Here is a 13,941-nt window from a genome sequence, read left to right as displayed (position 1 = left end):
AATTTAATAATTATAAATAATTTAAAAAAATGAAACAAAATGTGGAAATTACTAATAAAATCTGTTTCAAAGTTCTTATAATTCTGTTTTAATAAAATCAGTTTAATTAAAACGAATGTGTTTTTAAAAATATTCGGGGCTACGCAGCCACCGTACTTCATTACGTCTATACTTCACGTTCGCTGTTTCCATCTCGAAATTTCAGAAAAGTTATCAGTAAAGTTATCAGTAGGTCTCTCGCTTTTATCAGAGCAGATCTGCGTTTGAATCTCACTGATCTCGTTCCTGACATCCTGATTGTCTAATGCAGGGGTTTTCAACCTTTTTTGGACATGCGTCCCCTTCCATGTGCTGACCTTGAATTTGCCCCCCACATCAACCGTCATCCTGAAACCATTGCAAAAGCTCCTAACAAGTTAAAATAATATAATTTACATTGTGCACGTCATACATTCGATGCAATTTTGCGAAACCTGATGCAACATTTACTTCAAAAAGATACAACCCAACTTTATCTGGTGCGAAGGCTGAGCCTGTTTCTGTAAGCACATCATCGAAATTAGTGGTTCACTATCAGTTACAGCTAGTCGTAAATTGTCCTGCACTGTCAATACATGAGCAGTACCTGCTTTTGATGAAGGTAAGCGCAGAAAATGTTGCTTTACAGAGCCAAGTAAAGGCAAGAGTACATCAATTGCTAGGTTTGCCAGTTCAGGATACTCTGCTTCGACTCTTGATGTAGATGGCTTATCGGCATCGTGGTATTGATGGTATCGGAATAAACAGCATCGCTAGTTAAAAACCCTGTTAAAAACCCCAGGTCTAAAACCCCCAGGTCTAATATATATCTTGTTGGGCATATGTCAAAACAGCGGTTTATCATGCTAGACCAGCACCTATTAGTTACCGACCAGCCGAGTGTCGAACAGATAGGATTGGCTATGTCTGAGTTGGGGTACGGCCAAAGCCTTGCAATGGACTGGCACCCTGACCAGGATATTTCTGCCTCCTGCCCAGTGTTGGACTCTGACCCACTGTAAACCTGACTAAGATGAAACAGGTAAAAATGAAATGAAATAAAATGTCACAACACAGATCATTCACATGAATGCAGGACGAGGAAGTAAAAAAAAAAAACTAAATCCCTATTATCAGACCATTTTGCATCATTTGCTTGCAGAAATCCTGCTTCATTACTGTGGAGGTGTCAGCATGGACTAAGAATCACAACTTTAGGATTAGATCAGAAACATTGTGAATTATTCGACTAATAATTGTGTTTTATTAACCATAACTAGGAATGTCAACATCTCAGGATTTCATTCAAACAAAAAAATATATATTTATCAATACTGGAATACAGGGTTTTGGGCTATGTGCTGAAACTCACCCTAAGAGCCTCGATGACCAGGTCTCGAGCCTCCAGTTCTCCCTCCATGACACTCAGAAGGGTGAGAAGCTCTGGCTTGCTCAGGTTGTCCATGTTCAGCTCACATTTCTGAAACACACGGAAACATTGGGCATTGTTACAAGAAAACTTTTGCTTTTGGGGTTTTCGGTTTTCGTTGTAGTAACTAGTGGGGTAGGGCAAAATCGCAGCACCTAAAGCCATATGGATTGTTTTAACTACAGACCAGTGCTTCAAATTTACACTGATCAGCCAAAACATTAAAACCACCTCCTTGTTTCTACACTCACTGTCCATTTTATCAGCTCCACTTACCATATAGGAGCACTTTGTAGTTCTACAATTACTGACTGTAGTCCATCTGTTTCTCTACATACCTTTTTAGCCTGCTTTTACCCTGTTCTTCAATGATCAGGACCACCACAGAGCAGGTATTATTCAGGTGGTGGATCATTCTCAGCACTGCAGTGACAATGACATGGTGGTGGTGTGTTAGTGTGTGTTGTGCTGGTATGAGTGGATCAGACACAGCAGTGCTGCTGGAGTTTTTAAATACCGAGTCCACTCACTGTCCACTCTATTAGACAATCCCACCTACTTGGTCCACCTTGTAGATGTAAAGACATTGCTGCTGTTTGAGTTCATCAGTGGTCACAAGATGCTGCCCACAGGGCGCTGTTGGCTGGATGTTTTTGGTTGGTGGACTATTCTCAGTCCAGCAGTGACAGTGAGGTGTTTAAAAACTCCTACCAACTCATACTAGCACAACACACACTAACACACAACCACCATGTCAGTGTCCTGGGAGAGTCCTGACCATTGAAGAACAGCATGAAAAAGGCTAACAAAGCATGTCAAGAAACAGATGGACTACAGTCAGTAATTTTAGAACTACAAAGTGCTTCTATATGGTAAGTGGAGCTGATAAAATGGACAGTGAGTGTAAAAACAAGGAGGTGGTTTTAATGTTATGGCTGATTGGTGTATAAAGGCATTCTTCTTCTTCTAAATTAAACTCTATATTTATATTATAAAAATTACAATAGAAAATGCTGCAGCCTTGCATTCATACATTCTTTTTTAAATCATTAATTATGTAAATCACAAATTAATTAATTGCCCCCTTTTTGTTTGCCCATGTTATTGCATATTTGTCCAAAACTGCAGTCAAGCACTGATGTTTTGTTTGATGTGCAATGGTTAACTTCTTTTTAGCTCCCATGAATTTCCCTTTTGCCTATGAAGCTTTGCACTGTAGTGCAATGAAAGTGTTTCTAAAGGCACTTTAAATGACTGACTTTGAAAGTAAGGTTCAGGATGAGTGAGTTTTATGCTTTGCATCGCTGGCTAAAATCAAGTGTGGCTTTTTCAAATAGCTGAACTATGTAATGTTGTGATTTGGTTAACTAAGCAAATAGAAGAAAATTACTTTTTCACCAGGTTGATGAACCACCAGGGTCTCAGTGGTTCCGGCTCTCCTGGAATCACTAGGCGCTATACAGTAACACACACTGGACAGGATGCGAACCCATCACAGGGTCCATTTCTTAAATCCTGACTCCAGATCATGACACCCAAAGAAGTCGGTTCATATTATCTAAAGAAGCACAGAATTCTGAACACTGTGCTGCTTATTTCAGCTTAAGACTGGTTGCAGAGGGAACTGGGGGATTTACTGTTGGCATGAATGGACTACCAGCCAGAGATTTTATCCAACTATTCATGGAAATTAGTAACCCTAACATCGATTAGTAACCCTAACATTCATGAAGTGATTTCGAACACACCATACAAGAAAACAATTTAATGCCTAAATTTGATTAGGCAATTAACTCCCATCCAATCATAAAGCTTTAATCAGGCAATGACCTCCTCCAACGTAAGGCTTTAATCCCTAACTCGTTGATACACAATAATGTATGCACACTTCTTAAATCAACTCGATGACCTGTGAATAAATTGCAGAGCATATCTGCTTTATGCACCGATCAGCCACAACACTCATTGTCCATTTTATCGGCTTCACTTACCATATAAAAGCACTTTGTAGTTCTACAATTACTGACTGTAGTCCATCTAGTAGATCAGACACAGCAGCGCTGCTGGAGTTTTTAAACACCTCACTGTCACTGCTGGACTGAGAATAGTCCACCAACCAAAAATATCCAGCCAACAGCGCCACATGGGCGGCGTCCTGTGACCACTGATGAAGGTCTAGAAGATGACCAACTCAAACAGCAGCAATAGATGAGCGATCGTGTCTGACTTTACATCTACAAGGTGGACCAACTAGGTAGGAGTGTCTAATAGAGTGGACAGTGAGTGGACACGGTATTTAAAAACTCCAGCAGCGCTGCTGTGTCTGATCCACTCATACCAGCACAACACACACTAACACACTACCACCATGTCATTATCACTGCAGTGCTGAGAATGATCCACCAGCTAAATAATACCTGCTCTGTGGTGGTCCTGTGGGGGTCCTGACCATTGAAGAACAGCATGAAAGTTGGCTAACAGAGTATTTAGAGAAACAGATGGACTACAGTCAGTAATTGTAGAACTACAAAGTGCTTCTATATGGTAAGAGGAAGTGTTTTTTCTTTAAAATCTCCAGTCTGAATGCTAAACTGCTTACCCCAGTAAACAGCTTAAATTTAATAATGCCTAAGGCCATGTCAACATGAGAGTCAATGATGTGTTTCATAATTTGGTACGTTGACTAATGACTACAATTATTATCGCCAATTTGAAAAACACCAATCCAAATGCCCATGGTGGTGGCAAAGCTGCCCTGGGGGAGGGATAATATCCTAATTTCTATTCTATTCTAACAGCAAGTAAGAGTAGATGTTAGGACAGAGGTGACATACTAAAAAAGAAAAGAAAAACTATTCAAGTCAGTTGTTTTAGTCGCTTTACCACATCCTAAATAATTCACAAAAAATATAAATTAATCTGAGCAGCATGGCAACACAGCACCACGGTCCCAAGACATCTCAACAGTAAATTAGACCATTGCATTAATACGATGTATTAAGAGCATTGTTTTAAATACAGCATATCCTTCCAAGCCCTTGAGATGTGACAAGACCTACAAGACAGAGATTTACGGCTGGCAGGAGCCAACGAAATGGGTAGTGGTATAGCCAGAGCACCTGTTATGATGAATGCTAAACATAAATGAGCCCCAGGCTGTTAAAACAGCTCAGATAGGCTGGATGACATGCTACTATGTCAGCTGAGTCACTGAAATTTAGACCAATTTAGAAACATCTCCAGTGAACATGCCTCCAATCCTCCACCCTTCTAGTCTCTTCTCTTCTTTCCTTCTCTCTGCTCCGCTCAATCACTGCCTTGTTCTCTTTGTCTACAATCAATACATTTTAGTATAATTCAACACTGTGAAAGTGATAATCTATTATTATTATGATATAAGTGTCTATGTCACTGTCTATGATGTAAAAGTACAAAGAGTATAATTAGCCTAATAAACGTAGAGTTAAAGTGTAAGGCAATCAGGGATATAGACCAGCCCCTTTGGAAGTAAGTGGGCTTTACAGGTTCTCTCGGGATGCAGACTCATGTTTCTAAGAGCTCACATTATAAACCCCAGGTTTAAAATTCCAGTAGCTGAAGTAAACCAGACAGATGATTGAAAACATTATTCATCTTTAGGCAGATTTCATTCTGTACATGGATACATACAGACGAATTATAAATGAAAACAACATAAGTGTCTTTGTAGAGATTTGGACCACCATGAGCTGTTAAAACTGTATTGAAGGGATAGAACCCAAATCATGTACAAGGTTAACATGGGTATTTAACTAAAGTCAAATTTCATTTAGTATACAGTTATGTACAGACAGAGTGACCTTAAGGCAGATTTCATTCTGTACATGGATACATACAGACAAATGACAAATTAAAACAACATTAAAGTGTCTTAGTAGAAATTTAGACCACCATGAGCTGTTAACACTGTATCGAAGGGATATAACCCAAATCTAAAAGAGGTTAACAGCAGTATTCACCTAAATCAAATTACATTTTATTTTGTAAACAGTTATGTACAGACAGGGTGACCTTTAGGCAAATTTCATTCTGTACATGGTTACATAAAGACAAATGACTGAACCAATCTGAAGTGTCTTAGTAAGAATGTGGGCCACCATGAGCTGTTAAAACTGTATGGAAGAGATAGAACCCAAATCTAAAAGAGATTAACAGCAGTATTCACCTAAATCAAATTAAAATTTATTTTGTAAACAGTATGTACAGACGAGGTGACCTTTAGGCAGATTTCATTCTGTACATGGTAACATAAATACAAATGACAACATAAACCAACCTAGAGATTTGGACCACCATGAGCTGTTACCACTGTATTGGGATGGAACCCCAATCTTGTAAGAGGTTAACATGAGTATTTACCTACATTCAAATTTCATTTTGCATACAGTTCTGTACAGACGAGATGACCTTTAGGCAGATTTCATTCTGTACATGGTAACATAAAGACAAATGACAAACTAAACCAATCTGAAGTGTCTTAGTAAGAATGTGGACCACCATGAGCTGTTAAAACTGTATTGGGATGGAACCCCAATATTGTAAGAGGTTAACAGGTCAACTTGATCAGATGATTATTCACAACAATAACTTTGGACTGATTTGTAGTGACCATTTCTTCGAAGGGGACAAGTGGACCCAAACCACAAACATCATGACAGAGCCACAGGCCCCCTCCCCTCTCTGTACGAACTAAGCATCAAGGCCTGTATCTTTCTCCTAGTCTAAACAACACCCGCACTCTGAACTGTATCTAAAAATCACCATTTCCATAGACCACTATATTTAGTCTGTACATCACTGATTCAGACAGATATTTTCCCTTTGCTATCTTGATACAAAATCAGTGTTAACCAGACCGGCTCAGCATTTGTGTACAGGCCACTGGGCATGTTTAGATTGTGATTGCTGTTACTGTATCTGGGTTGGTTCTTGTCATGTTATATGTCTCCAATTATTTATTAACATGTTTCCTTTAACAAGTCCTACATTTGTATGAATAAAATATGGTGTGGATTCTAGGGCTGAAACGATTCCTCGAGAAACTCGAGTAATTCGATTACTAAAAATCATCTATTCAAATTTTTCGCATCGAGGCATCGTTTAATCCATACATTTATTTACAGCTCACGGTGTCTTGCACTTTTGCACAAAGCGTTCACGCTGTGGTCAGGTGACGTGAAGAAGCCCAGGGCTGGATCCCAAATCTCATACATAAACAGTACTTAACAGGACTTAATCCGGGTACTTTTCATGTACAGTTCAATGAATACTACGTTTTTTGGACACGTTCGCCGCTCCTGCATACTGTTCAGTATAGAAGTGCGATTTAGGACGCAGCCGAGATTTGATAGCGCGGACTGCAAAATGGAGAGAGAGAGAAAATAGCGAGGGGCGAACAGAGGAGACTGGACAGAGAAAACCACAGAAAGTTTGAGATCATTTTAAGCTGGAAAAAATTTATTAAAAAATATTAAAGCATAAATGTTCTGCGTGAGCTGTAGCTGAAACCTTTAGTTCTAAAAGCTGCACAAATTAGAGGCGATGTTTATGTATTATTGTTTATTATTATTTCTACAACAGTTAGGTCCGACCATACAATCTGATTGGTTGAGAAGCGTTCTAACCGTGCTGATATTTGTAGAGATGGGACGATCGATCGGCTATGAATCGGTATCGGCCGATTTTTAATCAAAATATGCTATCGGCGATCGGCGATATTTCCTAAAAGTAGCCGATCCGATCGTGTGATATATAAAGATCATGTTAAGTTAACAGCTCAGTGGATTGATCCAGACTTTGAGCTACGACGCGCCAACCATCACATCACCATTCATCAACCATCGTACAGAAACCATCGTGAAAGCTCATGACCTAAAATAACATCATTAACGTTGTGCATCATACATACGATGTAATTTTGCTGATTGTAATATTTACTTTAAAAAGATAATTCAACCCGGTCACATCTGAGTCGATTCTATCAGCACGTTATATAAACTCCTGGTTCACTTTGGTAAATCGTAAGCGGTTCTTACTTGTGATGTAGATGAGAACAGAAAACGTTACAGAGCCAATCAGAGGCAAAAGTTTATTCATTACCAAATTCGTTAGTTCAGGATCATCTGCTGAACTTTTAGCTCCTTAGACGGAACGAGTCTGACTCGGTTACAGATCTGTGGTAATAGCAGTTTAATTAAGCTTTTTAATGAAGCTTTTTAATGTAAGAGAGTCACACAAAATGTTCTGTAGTAGCTGGTGTTTATTTAAAACCACGACATTTAATTAATAACAGTAAACACGGAGAGATAACTGAGAAGAGAAACTTACGCTTCGCGAAAAATGACTCGTGAATCAATGAATCACTTATAGCGATACAGTGAACAAGGCGTCTCTTCTAAGGGCACACACACACACACAAACACACACACACAAGCGCGCGCGCTGCTCCGGTTTATCTTCACTGTGAGGCTCTTTTTAAGTTTATTTATTTTATTTACTGCTACCCAACCCCCCCCCCCCCCCCACCCCCGATCGCAATCGGCTATCGGCAGATGTCCCTGAAAGGAGATCGGAGATCGGAATCGGTGCCAAAAACCCCATCTCTAGACATTTGTGATAACAGCACGGCCTTTTCACACCACAACTGTATTACTCCGCTGATGCGTTGTCAGCAGAGGTGGAAAGTAACAAGTTACATTTACTCGCATTACTGTAATTGAGTAGTTTTTTTGTGTACTTGTACTTTTTAAAGTAGATTTTACAGCTTGTAATTTTACTTTTACTTAAGTGTGTTTTGTATTAGGAATTGTAATTCACTACATTTTAAATCACATCCGTTACTGAGTAAATAAAAACGCTAAAGAAAAATCACGTCTGGGAAATTTTAGTACTCTTTCCACCTCTGGTTGCCAGTAATGACAAGCTTCATGCACACAAGCCGCCGGTTGTTTTGTAGGCCTATTTGTGCTCATACACATCCAGAAATTGATACGGAAGTGTGCAGATTAACATATACAAATAACGCAATAACTCTAATAAATCACTAAATTCTATCTTTTAATTCTTAATTAATTTTATTTTTAGCTTTTTCTCCTTTTCCTTTTATTTTCGCTTATTCATATTGGCTTATTATTTTATTCCAAATTAGCGTTACTTTGTAGTGTTAAACTATATGCCTTTTTTAGCCTACCGTGTTAAGGCAGGGTAGGGAATTTTTAGCGTTGCATAGCAGCAACTCATTCGTTGTGGAACTACCTTTTGGCGGAAGGTATTGTTAATATTAAAGCATATTCAATATGAAATTCAGGGCTTCTTTGATTTCTTTTCTTTTTTTATTTTGTAAAAACTGTTGTATAAAAGCAATAAAACACTTGAGGTCGTGTGTTTTCGCGAATAACATCACGGCTGTGATTTGGTCGCAGGCACGAGCCGAAGGCTCACAAATATCAGCACGGTTAGAACGCTTCTCAACCAATCAGATTGTAGGGTCGGAACTAACTGTTGTATAAATAATAATAAACAATAATACATAAACATCGCCTCTAATTTGTGCAGCTTTTAGAACTAAAGGGTTCAGCTACGGCTCACGCATAAAATTTATGCTTTAATATTTTATAACACACTCCCTCTCGTGTTCTATTGCTTAATTATGCCTTAGTTTTAGGTTGCCTGTATACATTTTAAAAGTATTTGATTTATTTTTGCTTATCAAAATGTTCTCTTTAAACTGTCCTGTACACAAGGAATAAAAATGTACAGTTTGTTTTGAGAGACATGTCTTATTTAATCTTATACATATTTATTTTTGCTCTTTATTAAAGCCAAAGTATTTCTTATCCGATTACTCAATTAATCGCTGAAATAATCGATAGAATACTCCATTACAAAAATAATCTATAGTTGCAGCCCTAGTGGATTCCCATAACTGGGCCAGTAAAAGCAGGTTTTTGGCCTTAACATTACTCCCATGTATCTCCCACAATCTGATGTTCATGTATTCATTACCTTTTCCATATTATACCTGTCATAATAGCTTTCATATTTTCATTTTATCTCTTAAAGAAGGATGATGAAGGAATGATGATCAAGGGATTCAAGAGATCCCAATAATGATCATTTCAGACAGCGTAAGGATGGAAAAACCTTTTTAAGCCTCATAAATATAAAAACACTGCGCCGCTGGTTATTACTAATGCTCAGTATCTTTGTAAGAGCGTTTTCAATGAAAACCACAATGTTTATTTGTGTAAACAAAACGTTAATTCAATATAACAGCCAATTTAACGCAGCGTTAATGTTTATTTTGATGCACTAAAAGCGACAGCTCTCATTCTAACCACAAGAGACTGAAACCAGTCAGTCCACAGGCACCACAGCATTCATTTCCAGCACCACTGTGGATGTACATGCAATAATAAACATCTAAAATACATACATTTACACAATAACGTGCTCATTTCTGAGGTGCGGAGATAAAAAGCATGATGTGAGTGTCTCACTGACCGTCTCGACGCTTCCATGGCCAGCGGTTAGCAGTGTTTGCAGCGGAGGCGGTTGCTCCCCTGTCGCTCCTTCCGACGCCATGTTCTTCTCTCAGTAGCGGACCGTTGGAGTGAGCGCGCCTCACACAGCGTCCACTTACGCATTCGGCTCGGATTTGACCCAAAACGAATCGCTGCCGAACGAAAACACGCTTATTTACATGAGAGCAAAACGAACCGAGTAGTCAGAGCGAGTCAAAGCGGTGAGTCTGGCGAACAGCTCGAGCTATTCAGCGTAGGCGTGGAACGAGCTGTATTCCAGCTGCGAGTGGTAGTGTGTGTGCGCGCATGAACCTGAGCAGGGTTGCAAACACCGGGAGAAGTGACGGGAGCGCGCACCATTCACAGCGCCACTGTCTGAGCACATCTAAGATCTAGTAGGGTCTGTTAATGTCTATTAAGGTCTAGTAGGGTCTGTTAAGGTCTAGTAGGGTCTGTTAATGTCTAGTAAGGTCTAGTAGGGTCTGTTAAGGTCTATTAAGGTCTACTAGGGTCTGTCAAGGTCTATTAAGGTCTACTAGGGTCTGTCAAGGTCTAGTAGGGTCTGTTAATGTCTATTAAGGTCTACTAGGGTCTGTCAAGGTCTAGTAGGGTCTGTTAAGGTCTATTAAGGTCTACTAGGGTCTGTCAAGGTCTAGTAAGGTCTAGTAGGGTCTGTTAATGTCTATTAAGGTCTACTAGGGTCTGTCAAGGTCTAGTAAGGTCTAGTAGGGTCTGTTAATGTCTATTAAGGTCTAGCAGGGTCTGTCAAGGTCTAGTAAGGTCTAGTAGGGTATGTTAAGGTCTAGTAAGGTCTGTCAAGGTCTAGTAAGGTCTAGTGGGGTCTGTTAAGGTCTAGTAGGGTCTGTTAAGGTCTAGTAAGGTCTAGTAGGGTCTGTTAAGGTCTAGTAAGGTCTAGTAGGGTCTGTTAATGTCTATTAAGGTCTAGTAAGGTCTAGTAGGGTCTGTTAATGTCTATTAAGGTCTAGAAGGGTCTGGTAAGGTCTTGTAAGGTCTAGTAGGGTCTGTTAACGTCTAGTGAAGTGTATTAGGGTCTGTTAAGTTCTAGTAGAGTCTTGTAGGGTCTGTTAAGGTCTAGTAGGGTCTGTTAAGGTCTGTTAAGGTCTAGTAGGGTCTGTTAAGTTCTTTAAAGGTCTAGTAGGGTCTAGTAAGGTGTAGAGTCTTTTAAGGTCTAATAAGTTCTAGTAGGGTCTGTTAAGTTCTTTAAAGGTCTAGTAGGGTCTGTTAAGGTCAAGTAAGGTCTAGTAGGGTCTGTTAAAGTCTAGTAAGGTCTATTAGGGTCTGTAGGGTCTTTTAAGGTCTAGTAAGGTCTAGTATGGTCTGTTAGAGTCTTGTAGAGTCTGTTAAGGTCTAGTAAATTCTAGTTTGTATTAAATTAGGGCTAAAATGAAAATGCAGTACAGGTACACCTGATCACGAGCCTGTCCAAGGAGTGCCCCCCCTCCCCCCTCCTTGCTTCCTATTTGCAGCCATAACAGCTCTACTTTTGGGAAACCTTCGCACAAGATTGTAGAGCATCTGTATGAATTTGTGTCCGTTTCGTCAAAAAGCATTTGTAAGGTTGTGTGCTGAAGTTGGATAAGAAGGTCTGTTTGCTCAGTGCTCTAGTTTACTTGGTGTTCAAAGGTGTTAAGTGATTGAGGTCAGGGTTCTGTGCAGACCACTGTATTTTCTCAATACTAAACTTTTTAAACTATCGCTTGGTACAAGGGGCATACTCATGCTGAAACAAAAAAGGGTCTCCCCCAAACTGTTACCACAAAGTTTAAAGTAATTGATTTCGTATAGTAGCACTGTCGTCTCACAGCAAGAAGGTCCTGGGTTCGATCCCCAGGCGGGGCGGTCCGGGTCCTTTCTGTGTGGAGTTTGCATGTTCTCACTGTGTCTGCGTGGGTTTCCTCCCACAGTCCAAAAACATGCAGTCAGGTTAATTGGAGACACTGAATTTCCCTATAAGTGAATGGGTGTGTGTGTGTGTGTGTGACTGCCCTGCGATGGACTGGCATCCCGTCCAGGGTGTTCCTGTGTGCCTTGCGCCCATTGAAAAGATGGAATAGGCTCCAGCACCCTAAGGTGCTTTCAACAGTGGACAGGAGTGGCACTTGCAATTATGTAACCCCATACAAAGAAGGCACTGTGTGTTGTGACACATTCAAGTGGGCGGCATGGTGGCTCGGTGGGTAACACTGTTGCCTCACATCAAGAAGGTCCTGGGTTTGATTCCCAGGTGAAGCGGTCTGGGCCCTTTCTGTGTGGAGTTTGCATGTTCTCCCCGTGTCTGCTCCAGTTTCTTCCCACAGTCCAAATACATGCAAATGAGGTGAATTGGAGATACAAAATTGTCCATGACTGTGTTTGACATAAAATATTTGAACTGATGAATCTTGTGTAACGAGTGACAACCTGTTCTGTCATGAATGTAACCAAAGTGTGTAAAACATGACGTTAAAATCCTAGTAAATAAATATAAATAAGTCAAGTCAAATTTATTTATATAGCGCTTTTTACAATAGACATTGTCTCAAAGCAACTTCACAAAATCCAGGACCAACAGATACAAAAACCCCTGTTGAGCAAGCCGAGGGTGACTGTGGCAAGGAAAAACTCCCTGAAAATTACAGGAAGAAACCTTGAGAGGAACCAGACTCAGCAGGGCCCATCCTTCTTGGGTGGTCTAGAGGATACTTTAAATAAATAGGATTTACACAAATCATACAAACACAGAATTAAATGAACTAAAAGTTATAACTGGCAGTAAATAAATAAATAAATAATTAATAATAGAGTTGTTATTCGGTCTAGTCTTCAATAAAGTCTGTAGTGAGTTCTTGTCATTCTTGGTGCAATTACTCCAGACCCGTCACATCCGGCAGGAGCAGCATCGTTGGCACTGCAGTCTCGACTTCAATCCTTAACCTCCTTAAACTATGGGCTTAATGGATATTGCTATGTCCATACTCATGCTGAAACAGAAAAGGTTCTTCCCCAAACTGTTGCCACAAAGAATAAAGCACAAAACGCATTTCATGTTATTGATTTCATACATCAGTTAGCAATGGATGTGTCAGAAACACATAAACTAGAAGGAGTGTCCACAAACTTTGATCATACTGGACTAATATGCTGTCAAAACAGCTCTGACTGGATGATATATAGAATTCATAGAAGCCCTGGTATCTGGTACCAGTACAATACTGGCAGTTCCTTCAACCTCTGCACGTTGTGAGGATGATCAATCTGCAATCTGGTGCCGTCTCTTCCAAAGGTAAACCATGCACACATGCTCAGCCATCCACATGGTCTTGGCGAAAACTGGATTAATCAGACCAGTCAGCCTTCTTCTATTGCTCAGATATCCAGATACGATGCCTTCATGCCTTTTGAGGTGCTTTCAACAGTGGACAGGACACATTCAAGTGATCACCAGTATTGAAAGTATTAGCAATTTGCGCAACAGTAGCCCTTCTGTTCTGTCTATACTAGCCCCAATAGCCTTAAACTCTTCTGGCATCAATGAGTCTCTGCCACCCAACAACCTAGTGGCAATTCGTGGCTTGCCACACTCATCTCAGATGAACCAAAAGACAGTGGAAACGTGAGCTGTGGCTAGATGAGTCCACAGTTTGTTTTTGGATAAAAATACATCAAGCTCTCTGTACCAAAGATAAAAAGGTGTAAAAACCAACACTCGTCATGTCATGGTGCCAGGGCATAGGTGACCTGCAAATATGGGAACATATTCACTTCAATTCAAATTGCAACAATTTGTGCCCTTATTGCCCTTGTTTATATTAACAAATAGAATGTTGTTCAGTAAAAAAAATAGGAAATCTTTGTACTTTTCTCTGTAAAAAGCATTATATATTATTCTTTTTAAGTTTTTAGCTATTTAATAATTTTTTTAGTTTTAGTGTG

General features: G+C 39.8%; 1 protein-coding gene across 1 annotated transcript in view; it reads right to left on the bottom strand.

Moving 5' to 3' along the window:
- cttnbp2 (cortactin binding protein 2) overlaps positions 1-10,275 on the bottom strand; it is a 105,558-nt gene extending 95,283 nt beyond the window's left edge. The window contains exons 1-2 of the mRNA XM_063004130.1: positions 9,989-10,275; positions 1,391-1,498 (exon numbers count right to left, since the gene is read on the bottom strand). Coding sequence (XP_062860200.1) covers positions 1,391-1,498; positions 9,989-10,069 — 189 coding nt within the window. The 5' untranslated portion in view covers positions 10,070-10,275. The remainder of the gene's footprint in view (positions 1-1,390; positions 1,499-9,988) is intronic.
- Between the last annotated feature and the right edge of the window lie 3,666 nt (positions 10,276-13,941).

This window comes from Trichomycterus rosablanca, chromosome 11 (genome assembly GCF_030014385.1).
Source record: "Trichomycterus rosablanca isolate fTriRos1 chromosome 11, fTriRos1.hap1, whole genome shotgun sequence".
NCBI lineage: Eukaryota > Metazoa > Chordata > Actinopteri > Siluriformes > Trichomycteridae > Trichomycterus > Trichomycterus rosablanca.
Note: the sequence above shows the minus strand (reverse complement) of the source record. Positions and strands in the feature narration are given on the sequence as shown.